At 43.7% G+C, this 22,689-nt stretch overlaps 1 protein-coding gene across 1 annotated transcript in view; it reads right to left on the bottom strand.

Moving 5' to 3' along the window:
* Positions 1-537: 537 nt before the first annotated feature.
* Positions 538-22,689, bottom strand: part of LOC128822707 (zinc finger protein 131-like) — a 44,649-nt gene continuing 22,497 nt past the window's right edge. Inside the window, exons 6-7 of the mRNA XM_054004514.1 lie at positions 4,404-4,534; positions 538-1,284 (exon numbers count right to left, since the gene is read on the bottom strand). Coding sequence (XP_053860489.1) covers positions 622-1,284; positions 4,404-4,534 — 794 coding nt within the window. The 3' untranslated portion in view covers positions 538-621. The remainder of the gene's footprint in view (positions 1,285-4,403; positions 4,535-22,689) is intronic.

Raw genomic sequence — 22,689 nt, 5'->3', positions numbered from 1 at the left:
AAAATAAAGCACTATAACATTATCTGCATTGCCTTTTACTGAACTAGGTTGAACACTCTCTCTAGGAGCTTTGTGGAAATTTCACCCCTGTTGAAAAGGCACAGTATTTTTGTGCTCTGAGACCTCCAGCAACAATGTTTTTTTCCCCAGCCTGAATGTTAGGGACTGCTGTTAGGAAACAGCAAACAGTCTGCCCAGAAAATTCACAGGTGCCTGATTATCCATTTACATTAGAACCCACCAGATTTTACTGATTCTTCTGCCACAGACACCCTGAAAATCTATAACAAGAGTTTGCTTCTATAGCAAGAGGAAAAGAGGCAAAATTATTCTTACATATACCCAGGGATGATGTAAATGATACAAGCTATTCATTATTAAAATCCTAACAAAGCTGTGGTGGTTTCTGTTCCATGGCATTACATGAATAGTAAAAATATTTTTCACATATGAAAGGTTTAGTTCTACATGAAGAAAACTAACTTTGGTCCACTTGTCCAGATTCCTAAGGACAGCATATTGGAAAGGTGACCACGGACCATTGGTTCAAAAACCAATATAAAAGCTAGCAAAAATAATTGGGTACTTCATTCCTAAAGCTGCACAGTGTGGTCATTTGTCCTAGCTATCCACCTTTTCATTCTGTGTGTCCACTAATTGTTGAGTTTTTAAGTCTTCAGCTTGTTCATGATCTTCCATATCTGCATCATCTACTTGACTGGTTTCATTTTCTTCTGCTTCTCCTTGATCAACACTTTGATATTCTACTTGTTCAAGGTCTGTTCCATCTATAAGTTCTGCCTGTACTTCTTCCATCTGTATTTGATTTACACGCCCAACATGTAATTGCTCCACATGAACTTCAGCACCTTGTTCAGTCTGAATGTGTTCAACTTCTAAATAACTAATTTGCACCTGTTCTTGCAGTTCCTCCATCTGTGTGCCTTTCACTTGATTGTCCTGTATGAGATCCTGGTGCATCTGTTCCACAGTTACCTGTGCAGGATCCACTTGTACCTGAATTACTGGTAGGACGTGGACTTGCTCCACTTGTTCTATTATAGTCATTGATGTTACTGGTTCAGCTTCCATAGCTTCCACTGGAAGAATCTCTTCTGTCACTATTTGTTCTGAAATATTATGCATGTCTTTGAGATGCCTTCTCAGCTCACTGCCTTGCATAAACCACAAATCACATAAGGTACAGTGGTTGGGTTTGACACCTGTATGTATTACCAAATGATTTTTAAATTGATCCCAGCTGTTAAACACGCTGTTACAAACCTGAAACAAAAGATACAGCGCATTAAAAAATGCCAACAGAAATATAACAAAGTATAGCGCCTATTTCAGATCATGGCTTCACATAGTGTAGCTTCTGGCTACTTGGATTAAAAAATCCCACCATGTATGTTAGAGGTAGAAGCAGAGAAATCAGCTTCAAATGAACAGAAGACCTAGTATTTATTTATTTTTAAGATACAGTGTGCCATTTAAAGTTGTGCATACAGAGGATACCTACAAAATTAATGAGTCCGTACAGCATGTAAAAGCTTTCTTATTTTAACTTTATGTGAAATTCACATACAGATTCACACCCCAATAAATGTCTGATGCTAGAATTTCGAGTGGAAATCTATTTATGTAATAATATCATATGATCAAAGTGCAATTCAAACTGTCCTTTTACTAAAGTTCTAGATGCAGTACTAATAGCCTACTTTTACTTATCAGTTTTCATTTGTTCATGGCATTGTAAGATTTAGCTGGATAGACTAAACTCTCACATTTTGCCATTTCAAAAAAAATATTTGAGCGATTTTAGCAGATAAAAATCTCTTAAAACTCCATATTTTTAAGTCTCTTCCAGCTAAAAGTACTGCTTTGACTGCAGACATACTATTTTCATAAAGTACATGAGCACATTTCCCTTCAGCTGGCAGTGAGGTAAGTAGCTTGAAAACAATACACAAAGACTGCAGAAATGAATGAGGTGCCAGGGTAGAAGAGAGAGAAGAGTGGGGTAGAGTCAGGATTGGAGTAAAGAAACAGGGTCAGGGGTTTTTGTCCATACAAGTGCTCTTGGCTTCAGAAAGAAGCAAAGAACATGCATTTCACTGTTGGAACCCCTTCACTGTTGGCAAATTTTGAAACAGAATGCTCCATCTCCTCAATTTACAGCAACAGCACAAAAGGATGATGGAGTATCTGACTGGGATTAACTCAAGGAATGGGTCTGCGCAATGGAGCGGAATATCCCCATTTTGCTGTTGAAATCTTAAAACCACATTTGTGATGCTAGTAACATGCTTTTTGTATATGTGTGTCCCCTAGGCTCATGCTTTAGAAAGAAGCTGCACACACGGACTTCTTAAAATACTAACCTTATAGATAAGTACTCAAAATTAATTAGTCATACATAAAGGTAATGACTATCAGTAATGCCCAAGCACATAATTAACTGTTCTTGCCATGTGGAGCCTAATTCAGTACTCAAGGCATTCACTAAAGAGCATCCAAAGTGCTCATCAAGAAAGTGCAATTTTGTTTTTTCCTTCTTGTTCAGTGAACCAAGATTTTATTTATTGAACACTATTCAAATTCAGTTTTAAAGAGAAAAAAAAATTAAGAATTTATGCAAGAATTCTTGTAGTTGCTGCAGGCTGAAATAACACTAACCCACATTCAGAGTTATCTGTAACAGAAAGCTACAAGGTGAAGTAATTAAACCAAAGAATCACAAAGACAAAACAGTATCTTCAGTGAAGCTACTAGGTACAATTCTGTGTTATATAGTAGTTCTCATGTTCAAAACAAACTTATCTCTTAAGACAAAGGCATGCTCCCAAGAATTAACTTCAGTCTAGTATAACAACTAAGCAATGCCACAGCATTGGTGAAACGTGATTAAATGATGAATTTATTCACCTCCTGCAGTATTTGCTGCTTTCTGTGAATAAGATCACCCTTTTTTTCAAACAAATAAAGCCAATATCCAACAGTTTTCTTTACTACATGACCGAATTTAACCTCAAACCACAGCAATTTTGTGAACTGAATAAGGTGAGAGCCTTATTTGAGACTGTCACAGCAGTGGGACAGCAAAATGGCAAATAAAAATGCTACAACCAATCTCAGCTCTCATATTTTCTAGCTTTTCAGAATCAACTTTTAAAAGCTAAGTAATATTCTTCTGAACAGCTTTTCACATGTCAGTTGCATAGCAACCAAGTACCCTAGCTATCCATCTACAGCATTTATATTTGCTTAAAAGACATTGATTGTCATCATAAGTTGAAATGATTTTCCAGCCAGTCAGTATATTGCTATTAAACAGAAAAATAATAAATTAGGAAATTGTGACCGTTGAGTCAGAGATGACACATAGTTGGATCAGAAGGCAAAGTGGTAAAGGCCTTATTTAGTTCATCCTCTCTTCTTTTATAGCTTAGTTTGCTACAGGTGGACCTGATTGGTCATTTAATCAATACCTTTCACCTGATTGGCAAGACATCCATTTGTAAACAATCTTATGAGAATAACAGCAAAACAGATTATTAGAAAAACACCACCTGCAGGTTGTTTTAATATTTGGCTATCAATGTTTATCTCCACCTCCCTAAAGCTTCCCAGGCCGATTCTGGGAAAACTTAGCTATAGCTTTCTCTCTCTCTAACCAGAGAGCTACCACCACAGGAAATAAAATAGTACTTTGTATTTTGGACTTTAGTGAAGCATGCTCACAAGCAGGAAAGGCCTAGGTCTGTACATCAAGAAGCAAAAAGATTAGTAAGATGCAGATGAACACTTACCTACACATAAGAATCAAACTGATTAACTATTATGAAGCTCCATATCAGTAATTTCATATTTTAAATGGAACTAGATGTCACTGTTGATTAAGAAATGACACAGACTCACCAGAAGGCTGGTTTGCTTTACTTCGAATTCTCTCCTTTTATACATTGTTCCGATACAGATAGACCAGATTGGTCAATTAATCAATACATTTCACCTGATTGGCTAATTAACAAAACACCTTTCTTATAAACAATCTTTGAGAAAAACAGGTAAACAGAGAGTAGGAAAACAACACCTGCAGGTTGTTTATAATAATAAGCTATCACTGTTTATCTTCAGCTCCCTAAAGTCTCACAAGCCGATTCTGGGAAAACTTATCTAGTTTTCTTGTTCACTGACCAGGCTGTCACATCCACAACTACTTAGATATAAGAATTTACCTTCATGTCATGGTTGAATGCAGCCTTTATAATTTATTTTGCTAAAAATAGTTATTGGATACAAAATCCACTCTTTATGCCTTTCCTGCTCAGTACTCTCACACTCCCTCCCTCAGCACAGGAAGGTGTCTAGCCTCAGACTCTGCTACTTCTATTACCCACCTGACATTCGTACAGCTTCTTTCTTCCCTTTTTAGCTCCAGCTCCAGACTGACAGGCTGTCAGGTGACATTTGAGTGTACTATTCCTAGCAAAATGCTCATGGCAGTTTGGACATTCAAATGGTTTTTCACCTGTTAAGACAAACATGGGGATTTGTAAGTGTATAAAACCAGCCAGTTTTTGGTCAGCTGTTCCTTTTGTGTAGGTTGATAAATATGCTGTAAAGATGTGGCCAACTGGACTATTCTACAGAAGAAAAAGATATTCTATGTAAATTTTATGTAAATAAAATTGCAAAAACCGAATGTGGAGTCATAACTCTCATTTATAAAAACAAAACAAACTGAACAAAACAAACCAAAACCCACAAACATGATAAAGTAACATAATTCCCAGTGTCATTTAAGGTATATTCAGGTTTTTATGAAAGTTAGGCTATTATTCTGATGAAATATCTTAAAGAAATAGGAACTATTTCTCTCTTTTCACCTGATAATAACAGTTAAAAACTCAACATTAGTATATACAAAGTGACACATTAAAGAAGGAGGTATTTAAATAATACAAAGTTTTATTTTCAAGAACAATGACAGCTTATGCTTGAGAGCTGAAACTAAGCTCCAGAAAAAGAAGTTGGCACAGAATGAGCATGAAGTAACAATGCACTGGTATTAAAACAAACCAAGCCCAGAAACTTTAATTCAAAGTAGTATACTGTTATTACCATCATCAAATAGTAACAAAGAACAACTGCTGTCTCTGTTTACTAATTTCATCATGCACAAATACAATGAAATTCAAGGAAACTAAAGTACAAACAATTAGTAACAGTGTGTTTCTTCTAAGTCTGATAATTAATCTGTGGAGGTACTGATACCAACATCACTATTGAAACAAACTATTTAATGAACTCCAAAAGAGGCTGAGACATTTCATTGAGTAACATAAGAAGCTATTCTAGCTCAATTCAGTTTAAAAGCCTACATTTTCAGGGATGTAGTAATTATTGACAACTGAGATGGAAAGCAAAATAAACCTGTATTTTGAGAAATAAAGATATTCAGCAGCATCTAACTTTTCAAAAGAAATCCACAAGTAGCCTATAATTCTCACTTATACACCCAAAGGCCACAGAAAAACATTAAATAGAGGGAACATTCCCCTTAATGGTTAAAAAAAGGCTACATTTTTGGAAACTTTCGTACAGGTAATGCAGAGTATGCTGAACTACCATCTGTCTCGCAGATCAAAAATCACAGGCATTGCATGAGCAACCAAATACACTGGTGAGCCTAAAGAATACCCCAGGAGGTGATCCCCAGGAGTAAAAAAATTAACAAGGAAGGCAAGAAACTGGCATGGCTGAGTGGGGAACTGCTGGTCAAACTAAAGGGAAAGAAGGAAATGCACAGGCAGTAGGAACAAGGACAGCTATCCTGGGAAGAGTATAGAGATGGAGTTTGGTTGTGGTAGGGATGGGATGAGGAAGGCCAAGATGAAGCTTGAACTGAACCTGGCAAGGGATACAAAGAATAACAGGAAGGGCTTCTACAGGTCTGTCAGCCAGAAAAGGAAGGTCAAAGAAAGTGTTACCTCCTGATAAACAGTGCTGGAAAACTGGTAACAATGGACAAAGAGAAGGCTGAGGTACTCAACTATTTTGACTTCATCTTCAATGCCAACCTCTCTTCCCACACCTGTCAAATGGATGGACAGCAGGACGGGGACTGGGGGAGCAAAGTCCCTCCCACTCTAAGATCAGGCTCATGACCACCTGATGAACCTGAATGCACATAAGTCCACAGGACCTGATAAAATGCATCCCAGAGTCCTGAGGGAATTTTCTGATGTAGTTGCCAAGCAACTCTCCACAATATTTGAAAAGCCATGGCAGTCAGGTGAAGTCCCAGGTGACTGGAAAAAGAGAAACATTGTCCCCATCTTTAAAAAGGGTAGAATTCACAGAATTCACAGAATCACTAGGTTGGAAGAGACCTTCAAGATCATCGAGTCCAGCCCATGCCCTAATACCTCAACTAAACCATGGCACCGAGTGCCACATCCAGTCTTTTTTTAAACACATCTAGGGATGGTGACTCCACCACCTCCCCAGGCAGACCATTCCAGAACTTTACCACTCTTTCTGTAAAAAACTTTTTCCTAATATCCAACCTATATTTCCCTTGACACAGCTTAAGACTGTGTCCTCTGGTTCTGTCAGTTGCTGCCTGGTGAAAGAGACCAACCCCCACCTGAATACAACCACCTTTCAGAAAGTTGTAGAGAGTGATAAGGTCACCTCTGAGTCTCCTTTTCTCCAGGCTAAACAACCCCAGCTCAGTCGTTCCTCATAGGGCTTGTGTTCCAAGCCCCTCACCAGCCTCGTTGCCCTCCTCTGGACACACTCAAGCGTCTCAACGTCCTTCCTAAACTGAGGGGCCCAGAACTGGACACAGTACTCAAGGTGCGGCCTCACCAGTGCTGAATATAGGGGAAGGATGACCTCCGTGGTCCTGCTGGCCACACTATTCCTAATACAGGCCAGGATGCCATTGGCCTTGGCTGCCAGGGCACACTGCTGGCTCATGTTCAGTTGGCTATTGACCAGTACCCTACCCCCAGGTCCTTTTCCACCTGAGCACTGTCCAGCCACACCATCCCCAGCCTATAGCGCTGCAGGGAGTTATTGTGGCCAAAATGCAGGACTCGGCACTTGGACTTATTAAACTTCATCCTGTTAGACTCTGCCCATCCATTCAATCATTCCAAGTCTCTCTGCAGAGCCCTCCTACCCTCCAACAGATCGAGACACGATCCCAGCTTTGTGTCATCCGCAAACTTACTAATGAAAGACTCAATCCCCTCATCCATGTCATCAATAAAGATATTGAACAGAACTGGCCCCAGCAGAGATCCCTGAGGGACACCACTGGTGCTGCCAGCTGGATGCAGCACCGTTCACCACCACTCTCTGGGCCCAGCCATCCAGCCAGTTCTTAACCCAGCAAAGAGTTCTCCTGTCCAAGCCGAGGGCTGCCAGCTTTTCCAGGAGTATGCTGTGGGAGACAGTGTCAAAGGCCTTGCTGAAGTCCAAATAGACAACATCAACAGCATTTCCTGCATCCACCAGGCGGGTCACTTGGTCATAAAAGGAGATCAGGTTGGTCATACACGACCTACCCCTCCTAAACGCATGCTGACTGGGTCTGATACCCTGGCCATCCTGTAAGTTCTGTGTGATGACACTCAATATAAACTGTTCCATAGCCTTACCTGGTACAGAGGTCAGGCTAACCGGCCTATAATTGGCAGGATCCTCCTTCCCACCCTTTTTATGAATGGGTATCACATTGGCCAGCTTCCAGTCATCTGGAACCTCACCAGTGAGCCAGGACTGCTGGTAAATGATGAAGAGCGGCTTCGCAAGCTCATCTGCCAGCTCCCTCATCACCCTGGGATGGATCCCATCTGGTCCCATGGATTTATGAATATACAAGCGGCTCAGCAGTTCTCTGCCTCCTCTTGGATAATGGGGGGACCATTCTGCTCCCTGATATCATTGAACAACCCAAGAGGACAGTTATCCTGAAGGCAAGTCTTCTCACTAAAAACTGAGACAAGGAAGGCATTAAGCACCTCTGCCTTCTCATCTACAGTTACAAAGTTCCCTTCTGCATCTAATAAAGAACAAAGGTTAGTCCTACTCTTCCTTTTACCATTAATATATTTATAAAAACATTTTTTGTTATCCTTTACAAAAGTCACCATTTTAAGTTCAAACTGAGCTTTAGCCTCCCTAATTTTTTTTCTATATACTCTAGCAGCCCTCTTAAATACTACCTGAGAGACCTGATCATCCTTCCAAAGAGAATACATCCTTTTTTTATTCCTGAGTTCCTCCAAAACCTCCTTGCCTATCCAGGCTGGATGTTTGCCTCGTCTTTTGGCACACGGGGACAATCTGTTCCTGTGTTCTCAAGATCTCCATTTTGAAGCACGCCCACCCTTCCTGAACTCCTTTATTTTTAAGGACTACTTCCCAAGGAACTCTCTGAATAAGTCTCCTGAATAGGCCAAAGTCTGCCCTCCAAAAGTCCAATGTAAACGTCTTATTAATGTTCCTCTTGACTTCACCAAATATTGAGAATTTCATAATTTCATGATCACTATGCCCCAAGTGGCCTCCAACCACCACATTTCCCACCAACCCATCTCTATTTGCAAACAGCATATCTAACATAGTCCCTCCCCTGGTGGGCTCACCCACCAGCTGTGACAAAAAGTTGTCCTCTGCAAACTCCAAAAATTTCCTGGACTGCCTTTTTTTCAGCTGTACTGAGTTCTCAGCAAATGTCCAGCAGGTTGAAATCGCCAACAAGATCAAGGGCTGATGATCCAGAAACATTCTCTAGCTGCTTATAGAATGAATTGTCTACCACTTCTTCCTGGTTGGGTGGACGATAACAGACTCCTAGTAGGATGCCAGCCTTATTGGCCTTCCCCCTAATTCTTACCCGTAGGCATTCAACTTCGTCATTATTAGTTTCAATACCTATGGCGTCCAAAGCCTCCCTAATATAAAGGGCCACCCCTCCACCTCTTCTCCCTTTCCTATCTCTCCTGAAGAGCTTGTAGCCATCCAGTGCAGCACTCCAGCCATGCAAGTCACCCCACCACATTTCTGTGATGGCAGTTACATCATAGCTCTGCTGCTGCACCATGGCTTCCAGCTCTTCATGTTTGTTACCCATGCTGCATGTATTAGTATACATGCACCTCCGCTGGGCTGCTGATTTCATTCCTATCTCAGGCTTACCACCCTTGGGCCGGCTTCCAGACAGCCCAACAGCATCCCCTTCCCCCTTCAAACCTAGTTTAAAGGCCTCTCAACAAGTTCTGCCAGTTTACAAGCTAAAAACCTTCTACCCTTAACAGAGAGATGGAGCCCATCTGGAAAGGACCCTGGGAACCACCGCTCTGTCAGCTTTACCTCTGTGCCTGGGAAAATCATGGAACAGATCCTCTGGGAAGTTCTGTGAAGGCACATGGAGGGCAGGGAGGTGATTCAGGACAACCAGCATGGCTTCACCAAGGGCAAGTCCTGCCTGACCAACCCAGTGGCCTCCTCTGATGGAGTGACTCCATCAGTGGACAAGGGAAGGGCTACAGATGTCCTTTCTGTGGGACTTCTGTAAAGCCTTTGACATGGAGCCCCGCAACATCTTTCTCTCTAAATTGGAGAGAGGGATTCAATGGGTGGACTCAGATGGGTAAGAAAGTGGTTGGACGGTTGTTGTGGTTTGACACTGGCCAAACACCAGGTACCCATGAAAGTCATTCACTTACCTTTGCTTGCTACAGTTGGGCAGAGGAGAGGGAAAAAATTAACAAAGGGTTCATGAGTTGAGATAAGGACTGAGAGAGAAACACTCTAAGGGCAACACAGGTTCAAATTTAAAGTTATAAAGTAAATTTGTTATTAACAGTCAGAGGAGGATAATGAGATGTAAAATAACCTTTAAAACACTTTTTCCCCCTAGTCCTTCTCTCTTTTCCACCAATAGCATAGGGAGACAGGGCATGGGGGTCTTGGTCATTTGAGATCTTTTTTTTGTTCACTCAGGGAGAGGAGTCTTTTCTCTGCTATGCCATGGGGGCCCTCCCATGGGCAAACTGTCTTCCCAAAACTGTTGTGGTGTGGGTCACTTGTCCACAGGGTGCAGTCTTTTAAGGCTAGGTTGCTCTAGTTTGGAAACAAGGGTCTTTTCGCTCTATCTCTGGAAGCAGGGGCCCTCTCTCTTTATTCGGGTTTCTTACTAAATAACAGCTTTCTCTGGTATCCACCCACTCCAGCGTGAGCACTTTTCTCATGAGTTGTGAGTGGATTCTGCATCTCCTTTGGACTTCATGCATTACAGGGGGACAGTTTGTTTCACCATAGTCCTCACTACGGCTTGTAGAGGAATTTTGGCTCTGATGCTTGGAGCACCTCCTCCCCCTCTTTCTTTTCCACTGACCTTGGTGCCGCCATGTTTCTTCCTCACATGTCCTCACTTCCTCCTCTTCTCTGACAATTACTGCTTGTGGGTACCATTGACAACAAGTTTCACTAATTCAAAGATTCCTGCAGGATCCTACAGCACCAAGAAGTTGATTTCATCCAAGTTCCCCATCAGGGAGTTGCCCACAATGTTTTTGCAGTCAGCCATGTGACCCCGCTGCCACCACATGGGCAGTGGTGGCCATTGCAGCGCTGGCACTAATGCCTTTCTTCAGGTGGGGTGCCAGGAAGAAGCTGCCACTGCTGCCCCTGTCCTTTTGCCCGCAGGAAATTGAAAGAGGAATTGGAAAGGAAGGAGACATTTTCAGCCTTTGGAAATGGCTTCTCTCAAGTGTGAGGGCAAGATATCCATGTAAGGAAGATCTTGTGAAATCCCCAGGGAAGTGGACCACTGCAGATGAAGGTAGCCAGTACTTGAGAGAACTAGCAGTGCTGGAAATCATCTATAGTGATCTAAAGAATGACAGTGTTTCTAAAGATCCAGAGGATGTCCCTTGTACACATGCCCTGTGGAGGAAGGTGGTTCAAGGTGCCCCTGCATCATATTCCAGCATATTGGTAGCACTGTATTATCTGCAAATGGATACACCAACTGTAGAGGTGGCATCCTCCTGGCTCTGAAATGTAGAAGAAACTCTGGCTACTCCCTCATCCCTACGAACCAGTACCCCAACTTTTAGGGGCAGCCCAAGAGATTGCTCCTCTCCAACCCTAGTCAGAAGGAAGGGAAGCCCCAAGAACAGCCCACGTAATGAACTCTGGTTATTTCTGTGTGACTGGAGGGAGGACATGAGGAAGTGGGATGGTGAACCCACCTTTAAGCTGAAAGCCTATGTCCATGAACTGAGAGGGAAGAGACCTGTTAAGAAGGGGCCGCCCAAGATGACTGTCAGTGTAGTTGCCACAGAGAGACCAGAAGACAATCAGCCATCTCCCAGATATAAGAGAACTAAAACCATTTCCTACAGCCCTGATGAGGGAACTTCTGATCTAGCATTGCAAAGGTCAGATAGTGAATACTCTGACCAGGAACAGGAATAGAGGGTCCCTACCTTCGGCCAGGAGGAGGAAAGAGATGACTGGGTATACTGGACTTTGTGGATTTGATGGCCTGGCACATCCGATCCACAGAAGTATAAAGCTTTAGTAGATACCAGTGCACTGATGCCATCAAGGCACAAGAGTGCAGAACCTATCTGGATCTCTGGAGTGACAGGGGGATGCCAAGAGTTGCCTGTAATAGAGGCTGAGGTGAGCTTAACAGGGGACAGATGGCAAAAGCACACCATTGTGACTGGCCCAGAGGCCCCTTGTATCCTTGGCATCGACTACTTCAGAGGAGGGTACTTGTCATGGTTTGACACTGGCGCAATGCCAGCGCCCCCATGAAAATACACCTTCCCAAATAAATGCTGTGAGATGTTATCAGGAACAGAGCAGAGCAGGTCCAAGCTTAATAACAAAGGAAAAAAAAACTTTATTAAACTACTACTACAAAAGACACACACACTAAATCCAGGATGAAGACCCTCTAAAACACCCACCATGAAACATCACCCGGGATTCCTGATCAAATTACCACCCTTCAGATAATCAATACTCAATCTATCAAGGGAGAGAGAAGTCTCTCTTGCACCACAGACATCCCAGGAAACACAGTTGCCACCTCCTGTGTTTCCATGTCACACATGGCAACCGCCCGGAGAAAATCTGCCAGTGTGACACTCTCCTTTCCATGTCACAGTGCTCTTACCACCGTGCATGGACAGACTGCTCATAGGGCTCCTTTAAGGATGCTTTGCCACGGACCCAAAGATACAACAGTTCAGCTTCTCATCTTGGGACTACAGTCCCCCCCATTTTCCCCTGGGGCCAAGGGTCCAGGAACAGAGATCATCTTCTTCCTGAAGACAGAGGGCATCACCATTCCCTCCTCAGCTTTCCTCTGTTCTTGCCATTCCTTCGCTGGTGGTTGCTGAAGCAGGTCTCCTTGGGTCACCACTGCATCCCCCTAAAATGCAGTCTCTATTGCAGGAGAATTTGGTTCAGTCTATAGCTAACAAGAAAAGTCCAGCCAAAAGCTACTCCATCATCTCCTCCCACCTAAAAATTTCTTCTTCTAACATCTCATGTCTCTCTTCCACTACAAATTGAGGAGGAGTAATATTTTACAAAGCCCTCATTTCCCGGAAAGGGTTAAAAGTTCAGACTCCCTGGACAGCTGAAATCTCTGCCCAGCATTCTCAACTCCCACGCTGGGCATCATCCCCCCCCTTTCTCCTTCTCCTCTGCCGGCAAATCTCCAAGTGCCGTCAGGCTCTCTGTCTCTTTCCCTCTGGGGGGGGGACACAAAGGCATCTCCGCTTCTCTCCACCCTTCCGTCCGCAGGAGCTGGCTCGGTTCCAGACCATCAGCCCCCTTGGCCTACCTGGACAAGGCCGCGTGGCTTCCCCTCCCCCACCCAGCCTGAGGCTGGGCAGGGGAGAGTCTGCACTCTCCGACAACCGGAACCAAAGAGACAGTTCTCCTGGGAGTTCTTACTTTTAACCCCCTGTGTTCTCAGAGGCGTGTCCATACTTTCAGTGGTCACTCCAGGTGCCAATATCCAAACCTGACCACTGATTGGTTTGACCCAACTTCCTGAAAAAAAAATTCACTTCCATGTCAAACCACGACAGTACTTCAAGGATCCAAAAGGGTATTGATGGGCTTTTGGTATAGTTACAGTGAATACAGAGAAGATGAAACAGTTATCTACCCTGCCTGGCCTCTCAGAAGATCCCTTCACTGTAGGATTGCTGCAGGTGGAAGACCAACAAGTACCAATTGCTACCAGGACAGTGCATCAGTGGCAATATCGCACAAACTGAGACTCTGTAACTCCTATCCATGAACTTATTTGTCAACTGGAGTGCCAAGGAGTAATCAGCAGAACCTGCTCACCCTTCAACAGCTCCATATGGCCTGTGCAGAAGTCAAATGGAGAATGGAGGCTGACAGTAGACTATTGGGGCCTGAATGAAGTCACGCCACCTATAAGTGCTGCTGTACCAGACATGTTGGAACTCCAATATGAGCTGGAGTCAAAACCAGCCAAATGGTATGCCACAACTGACATCACTAATGCATTTTTCTCAGTCCCTCTGGTGGCAGAGTGCAGACCACAATTTGCTTTTACCTGGAGGGGTGTCCAATACACCTGAAACCAACTGCCCCAGGGGTGGAAAGACAGTCCCATCATCTGCCATGGCCTGATCCAGACTGCCCTGGAACAGGCTGGAGCTCCAGAAGACCTACGGTATATTGATGATATCATTGTGTGGGGTGATATAGCAGAAGTTTTTGAGAAAGGAAAGAAAATAATCCAAATTCTTTTGAAAGCAGGTCTTGCCATAAAACAAAGTAAAGTAAAGGGACCTGCACAGGAGATGCAGTTCTTGGGAATAAAATGGCAGGATGGATGCCGCCATGTGCCTACAGAGGTGTTTGACAAAATTGCAACTATGTCTCCACCAGCTAATAAGAAGGAAACACAAGTTTTCCCTGGGCCTTGTGGGGTTCTGGAGAATGCACATTGCAGGTTATAGTCAGCTTGTGGCCCCCCTCTATCGAGTGACCCAGAAGAAGAACCACTTTGAGTGGGGCCTTGACCAACAACAGGCTTTTGAGCAGATCAGACAGGAAATAGCTTGTGCGGTAGCTCTTGGGCCTGTTCAGACAGGACCGGATGTGCAAAATATACTCTCCACTGTAGCTGGGGAGCAGGGCCTCACCTGGAGCCTCTGGCAAAGAATTTCAGGAGAAACCTGAGGTCAACCACTAGGGCTTTGGAGCCGGAGTTATCGAGGATCAGAAGCCCACTATACTCCAACTGAAAAGGAGATACTAGCAGCTTACAAGGGGGTTCGAGCCACCTCAGAAGTTGTTTGGACAGAAGCGGGAATCCCTCTTGGCACTGTGATTGCCCATACTACACTGGATGTTCAAAGGAAACATTCCCTCAACACATCATGCAACCAGCGCTACATGGAGTAAGTGGGTAGCATTAATTACACAACGAGCCCAAATGGGAAAACCCAATTTCCCAGGAATCCTAGAAGAGATTTTGGATTGGCCAGAAGCCAGAGATTTTGGAGCATTGCCTGAGAAGGTGACTTGTGCCCAAGAAGCACCACCATATAATGAGTTACCAGAAAACAAAAGAAGCTATGCTTTATTTACTGATGGATCCTGCCGAGTGATAGAAAACCATCAGAAGTGGAAAGCTGCTGTGTGGAGTCGCACATGACAAGTCATTGAGGCTGCTGAAGGGAAAGGTAAATCAAGCCAATTTGCAGAGGTGAAAGCCATTCAACTAGCCCTAGAGATTGCTGAGAGAGAAAAGTGGCCCATACTTTATACCGACTCCTGGATGGTGGCTAATGCCCTATGGAGATGGCTGCATCAGTGGAAGAAAAGCAATTGGCAATGCAAGGGTAAACCCATCTGGGCTGCTGCATTATGGTAGGACATTGCTGCATGAATAGAAAACATGACTCTGAAAGTACATCATGTAGATGCCCAGAAGTTGTGCCACTGAGGAGCATCAAAACAATGCATGGGTAGATAAGGCCACCAAAATTGGAATAGCTCAGGTGGACCTAGATTTTGAAAGAAAGGGTGAGTTATTTATAGCCCTACGGGCCTATGAAACATCAGGGCATCTTGGAAGGGATGCAACATAGATGGGCTCATGATCGAGGGGTGGACCTGACCATGGAGGCTATTTCACAGATTATCCATCAGTGTGAAACATGCTGCCATCAAGTGAGCCACACGAGTGAAGCCGCCTTGGAGTGGAGTGCAGTGGCTGGGCTTCCAGTATGGTGAAGCCTGGCAAATTGATTACATTGGGCCACTGCCACGAACATGCCAAGGCAAGAGTTATATCCTAACCATGGTAGAGGCCAAAACTGGCTGGCTGGAAACACACCCAGTAAACCATGCCACCGCCCAGAACATGATTTCAGGTCTTGAAAGACACATTTTCTGGCAACATGGAACCCCAGATAGAATTTGGTCAGACAATGGAACTCATTTTCAAAATAATCTTATAAACACCTAGGCAAAGAGACATGGAATTAAGTGGATATATCACATTCCCTATCATCCACAGGCCTCTGGGAAGATTGAAAACTATAACAGACTGCTAAAAACTATGTTAAGAGCATTAGGTAATGGGACATGGAAGCACTGGGATGCAAACTTGGGAGAAGCCACTTTATTAGTCAACACTAGGGGATCTGCTAACTGCCCTCATCCCACCCAAATGAAGCCCTTAGACACTGTGAGAGGAGACAAGGTCCCTGCACTACACACAGGGAAGTGGCTGGGGAAGTCAGTGTGGATTTCTTCCCCCATGGGAAAAGGCAAACCTATTCATGGGATTGTCTTTGCCCAAGGACCTGGGTGTACTTGGTGGGTGATGCAGGAGGATGGGGAGACCTGGTGCGTACCTCAAGGAGATTCAATCTTGGGGTAAGAATAACCTATAGTGTAAGTTGTATGTTACAGAAGGTAAAGCAGCAGGAGGGACATGAACTGACAAAGAATGAATTTTGCGAGGAGCAAGAAAAATGCAATGATGAACAGGGATGGTGGCGGTGCCCAACCATGAACCATCAAGTGTACTATTTTTCCTGTCCTAACCCCACATTCTGATGGAATGGAGACCACCTGGAGGCATGTGAAAGGACAGGCAATAGTAGTTAATAAATATATGTTTGGTATAGAGATGGTTTAAGCATTCTAGTAATGAGAGCATATATATTTTATGGAATCCGAGCATGATGCAAATGCTATGGAATAAGGGGTGGAGATTGTATTGGGTCTGACCAAGGTAAAGTTCATAGCCCTCACAGTGCTGTGCTTTGCATTGGTAGCTGGAAGGGTGTTGATAACAGACCAGTGTTTTGTCTACTGCCAAGCAGTGCTGTCCCTCTGATATTCTTTCCCCCATCAAAGGGGATGGGAGTAGGTAAGATCCTGGGAGGGGACACAACCAGGCCAGCTAATCCAAATTGGCCAAAGGGATATTCCATACCATATGACATCAGCTCAGATATATAAGCTAAGGGAGAGGGGGGGAGGGGGGGGGGCAATTAATGAGTTTTTAATGTTTGCCTTCCGGAGGAACCATTACACGTGCTGAAGCCCTGCTTCCCAGGAAGCGTCTGAACATCGCTGCTGATGGGAAGTAGAGACTGACCTTTTTTCTCTTTAGCCCATGCGTGCACAGATCTCTGCTTATTTCTTTCTTTTACTATAATAAAACTGCCTTATCTCACCCTGCTAGTTGCTCTCCATCTTATTCTCTTCCCTGTCCCAGTGGGAAAGGGCAACTGAGTGGGCACCTGGCATCCAGCCAGGGTCAACCCACTAAACAGTGTTATTTAATAACTTCATTAATGACACACACAAAGGGGTCGAGGGCACCCCTCAGCAGGTTTGCAGATGACACCAAGCTCAGTGGTGCAGGTGACACACCTGAAGGACAAGGCCATCCAGAGGGATCTGGACAAGCTCAAGAAGTAGCCCATGGAAATCTCAAGAGGATTAACAAGACCAAGTGCTGGTGCTTGTAAGAGTCCGTCTGAAGCCCCTCATTTTCCATTCTGCCTTCCGATTGCCACGAGAAAGAATCCCTTCCCCCACTGCAGTTCCGGCTTAGAACAGGACACAGCACAGGTGGAACCACTGAACCGTCATGCTGGCTGTTCCGAACAAGGCCTGGCAAGAACTTGGCAAGGAGTTGGCAAGGACTTGGCAAAGACCTGACATGGACCCAGCACGGGACAGCCTGATGCGTGGCCTGCTTCTAATCTCCGTTCTTAAGCCAAATGAACTTTTGGGGTGACTCCTGTGGTCCTTCATTGAAGACCCCTCATCTGCCTCGTTACCACTGTGACAAACAAAGAATGAGAACCCTCCTCCCAAGGACTGAGACTGAGACCCCTGCTATAGGGAGGAGGGGAAATTGGTGGTCTGACCACAAATGACATGACCTGTTTCCCTTCAGTGATTCAAATGGACTTATTCTTCATTGTATTCGTCTTGCTTTGGTGGTTTCTGTGGACTCACCTGTTCCCTCGGGGCGATTACAATGGACTTTCATTGTTACCCTTGTTCCCCCCTCTTTCCTCTGTGGACTATAATTGGACCCCCGAGTCGACCAGAACTTCGGAGACTTCCCCGACACGACAGACGGATCCCCATCGTCCGGACCACTGAGGATCTCGCCTGTGTTGGTAGCTATTCCCATACCCCTCTTCTCTCTCTCTCTCTATCCTTCTATCTCCTTTCTGATCCCCACTATCGCATTTACTGTTTTGGCCCCTAATAAACGTGCATTTGTTGTGATTAACTGATAGTCCCTTGTTGTTTGCCTTGGTTGCACTTTTGGGATCAGTGAAAAGAACCATCACAACACCCCGCAATAAGCGGATCGTGACAGTGCTGCACCTGGGTCGGGACAATCCCCAGGATCGATCCAGGCTGAGGGATGAACAGATCAAGAGCAGCCCTGGGGAGAAGGACCTGGGGATAATGGTGGGTGAGAGGCTGGACATGCCCTGGCCGTGTGCACTGGCACCCAGAAACCCCCTGTGTGCTGGGCTGATCCCACAGTGTGGGCAGCAGGGGAGGAGGGGATTCTGCCCCTCTGTTCTGGTGAGACCTCACTTGCAGTTCTGCCACCAACTCTGGGGTCCCCAGCACAGAAAGGACATAGACTGGTTAGAGTGAGTTCAGAGGAGGCACCAAGATGATCAGAGGGATGGAGCATCTTTCTGTCTTGGTGTGAGTTATTACCATAGTATATCTCCTGATCCTCTGCTTTGTGCCCAAAAAATGGTTGCTCTATCTTTAAGGCAAGGGACTGGATGTGTGTGGGGCTGGGGGTGGGGAGAGCCCCTGTTTTGGTGCAGGCTTTTTTAAAAGCCTTGCTGTCCAGGTTTTCCATGGCTCAGGGGATATCATGAGAGGTGTAAGCTCGGCCTGGGACCTAGAGGGGGGGGTGGGGCTTAGGGCTCTCTCGCTCTCTTCTGGTTCAGGATCAGCTCTCTTCTGGTTCAGGATCGAGGTGGCAGTGAGTCAAGGGGTCAGCTGGAAATATATTTAGGATAATTGAAAACTGTAGATGAGTCGAGGGGCCAGCTGGGAATATAATTGGGATAGTAGAAGATTGAATATTTTAGTTAAGATTTTTAAATTAGTTAAGAAGCTAAGTTAGTAATATAGGTGGCAAGAATCAAGTACCTTAGTTAAAGAGTAACAAATACATTAGGAAAGAGAAGCTAGGAGTGACAGGGATAGATGTAGTAATTGTGAAGGAGCAGAGACCATAGAAATACCTTGCCTTAAGAACAATCAAACAGTTAGGAGAGGCTTGGACCGTGACCAGCAGATCAAAAAGTCCTGCCAACTGGCCATGGGTGAAGAGTTCACCATGAGGAAGACGGCTTTCTTCCTCCCATACACCCACTCCCTTATTTCAAAATCCCACTGACCCAATTAAGGGAGTACAATTGCGCAGCTGTAATGGATATTCAGCTGATTATAATACAAAGCGGGCAGATAATGATTATGTATTATGTGTCCTTAGAAACCACTTGGATATGTAAAACCTTTTCTGTATAGAGAGCAGGAGTCTGTGACTCCTTGCACATGTATTTGGAAATGATTCCACATATGTCCAGCGCGCTGCAATAAATACCCTTCTTTTCAACATTAATTAGTTGAAGAGTCGTCTGTCCATGCATCAGTGGCCACAAGGGGACACAGTGAGTGCATCTGGCTTGAAATATTGTTGCCCTCTCTTTTTTTCCTAGCACCACTTCCCTGTCGTTCGGGAGCCCAGAGCCAGCGCATGTGGTGCCACCTGGGACTGGGACCATGTCCCACCAGACCCTGGCCTGCAGTGTGGTGGCTGTGGCTATTCCTGTGTGTTAGGCTCCAGGACTTCAGTCCGCTGCAGTTTCTACACTGCAAGCCTGCTTGTTTTTTCCCTGTTTCTCAGCCATTTGAGGGTCCAGAGCCAATGTGTGGGGTGCTGCCAGGACTGGGGCTGCTCCCGCTGGGCCACTTCTCTGCACAGTAGCCTGACATTGCAACCAAGCCCTGCCCACCTCCCCAGAGTGTGCCAGCTGACAGTGGGGGTACCAGAACCAACTGCTGCCTGTGAGCTTTGCAAAAGGAGCAATCTCCTGTCCTCCTCTTTGCTTGAGCTCCCACCACCACTACCTGAAAGAGGTTGCCAAGCTTGTGTCAGAGCACCCTCTGAAGCCGCAGGGGGCAGCCTCTCTGCCCTGCTAGGAGCCAACAGTGCCCCCTGCCGGTTGTGGTTGTAACTACACCCAAGCGAAAAATTAACACGTGGGAAAACTTGCTATTGTTTTTGTTGTTTGTTCTGATTTATATTTATATTTATATTTATATTTATATTTATATTTATATTTATATTTATATTTATAGTTATAGTTATAGTTATAATTTATAGTTATAGTTAACTTGCCAGTAAAGAACTGTTATTACTTTTCCCATAATTTTGCCTGGAAACCCTGTAATTTCAAAGCGATAATTTGGAGGGAGGGGGGGGGGGGTCATCTTTTCCATTCCGGGAAGATTCCCACCTTCCTTGGCAGACATCTGTCTTTTAAACTGAGACACTTGGCTATGAAAGGCTGAGAGAATTGGGATTGTTCAGCCTGGAGAAGAGAGGCTCCAGCATGACCTAATTGTGACCTTCCAGGTCCTAAAGGGAGCTGACAAGAAAGATGGAGAGAGACTATTTTCAAGGGCCTGGAGTGAGAGGACAAGGGGGAATAGTTTAAAACTGAAAATAAGTAGGTTTAGATTAGATATTAGGAAAAACTCTTTGCTGTAAGGAGGGTGAGGCCCTGGCACAGGGTGCCCAGAGAAGCTGTGGTTGTTATATCCCTGGAAGTGTTCAAGGCCAGGTTCGACAGGGCTTGGAACAACCTGGTCTAGTGGAAGTCACTCATAGCAGGAGGGGCTGGAATGAGATGAGCTTTAAGGTCCCTTCCAATCCAGGCCATTCTATGATTCTATGAATATTACAGAACAAAACTCACACCACAAACCTTCACCTGCTCTGCAATCTCGTCACATTTAAAGAGTTACTTGAAGTGAGGCACTGCCCAGTTAAGGACAGATTTATTCTATTTTTACCCAAATTCTTCAACAATCTTCATATTCTGCCTAAAGTATCTGAAACTGACAATTCAAAGACAACAGTGGCAATATCCAAAGGCCAAAAAGACATTGTGTGACTTCTTGCACAGTGCAAATCAATGCAGTGACTTCAGCAGCAGCAATGGAAGACACAGAGTGTATCAACCTTCCTCTAGCTTTAGAAGTACACTGGCGAGCTGGTAACTGAACTCCTCTGCTAAAGGTGACAACTTGCTTCTCTTCCCCTGGGTGTCATTAAACTATGAGTTTATAAAATCTCACTTAGATAAGATTAAAGAGGGAGGGTTCTTGGCCTGATCTAACAAATATTTTTTTTCCATTTATGAGAACAGGCCAGATTTCACTTGCCAGTCATAAGTAACTCACAGGACAGAAATTCTGATCTGAAATAGTCCAATATTTTGTTGGACCTTTATAATCCTGCAGCTACAGGAAGGGGATTGCCCAAAATAAATATTTTTTAACCCAAAGACATTCATAATAACACAGTGACTTCTATTTGCCCAATATGTAAGAAATACCAGGGAATTCACACATAACCATAAAGCTGCCATATCATTGTTTAGATTGGGTTTAGAGAGATATAGTAAGGTTGTTGGGATTTTTTGTTTGGGTTTCTTTTTTTTTTTTCTCCCCCAGAAACACAAAGGTAGGCATTTATCAAATGAACTTCTTGGGATCATTTATTCATGGTATGTAAATATAGTCCATTTATTCACTCCTATGGAAGATATTATTTGCAGTTCAACGTACAATACCTGTGAAACATATTTTGCATTCATGAAGAATGGCAAAGACCTTGATGAATTTTTCTCAAGAAGTTTGTATAATCCGCATACAAATTACTTCAATTACAGAGTTTTCAGACATGGGCTGATTAATTTGGCTGCTTCAAGCACATCACTGGAACTGGAAGTAATTAGATTCCATGTGTGATACTTGCATCAATAAATATTTTGAATGTATTCTGCACCTCCTGTGATATGCTAAGTTGCTTCATCCCCAAAATCCTTCTATCACAACAGTAATGAATATACTGTTATATTTGGCTTATTCTGTTAATCCAACCCTCCACAAACTTTTCTCTGAAAAGACTTTTGTTAGGTAGCTTGCATTTGGCTTGGTCATAATGGAGAAACACTCCCTGCTTCATAGGGAAGAAGGATTTGCCAAAGATTTTTCATAAATGCAACTTTTAAGGGGCTATTTGGAGTAGATCTGATGCAGTGTCATATACAGATACAAAGAAGTTCCAATTAAAAGGCTTTTGCAACAGCAAGCTGCAAAAGAAATAAGACTGCTACCCTCTATTAAATTCTTAGTGATGATTCATGACTGATATATCAAACAAAAATGTCTGAAAGATCAGGACAACATATATTTTACAGAGAGCTATCTATATAATACTCAGTACCTATTCAGATAGTACAGACTTTTCAGTGACATGAAGAAATAGCATCTTAACCTCCCATATTATATAGAAGAAACACAAGTAATTTTCTACTCAAAAGATACTGTTCAAAGAGGCAGATTTTACAGTAACAAAAGTCTACTATAGTCACTAGAAATGTTTTGCTGAGTTAATTAACAAAGAAAATTAAATCAGATGAGATGTCAAGAGCAAGGGGGTACTTTATGCCTAATGCATTAATAGGCATTTGCTCATATGTTCTGCTAGTAAAATAAACTCTTTAAAATATATATTCCACTGAGAAGCTCATGGTTTAGATGATATTTCAACAGAAACATTTACTAGTAGAATTGTGAAAATAAGAGCATGTCATGGCAGCTCCTCAGTTTGGTACTTTTCAAGAAAAAAAACATGCTTTAAGAAATTATTTTGAAAGAAATATTTTAAGATTTAATAGACTGAAAAGAGACACTTCATTAGTGCTTTCTGGTTTTAGGCATCTATTTTTAACCACCTCAATCCCTCAAAGTTTATATCCATGTAAAACAAACAAAAAAAAATTT

This window comes from Vidua macroura (assembly GCF_024509145.1).
Source record: "Vidua macroura isolate BioBank_ID:100142 chromosome W unlocalized genomic scaffold, ASM2450914v1 whyW_random_scaffold_30, whole genome shotgun sequence".
Classification (NCBI taxonomy): Eukaryota; Metazoa; Chordata; class Aves; order Passeriformes; family Viduidae; genus Vidua; species Vidua macroura.
Note: the sequence above shows the minus strand (reverse complement) of the source record. Positions and strands in the feature narration are given on the sequence as shown.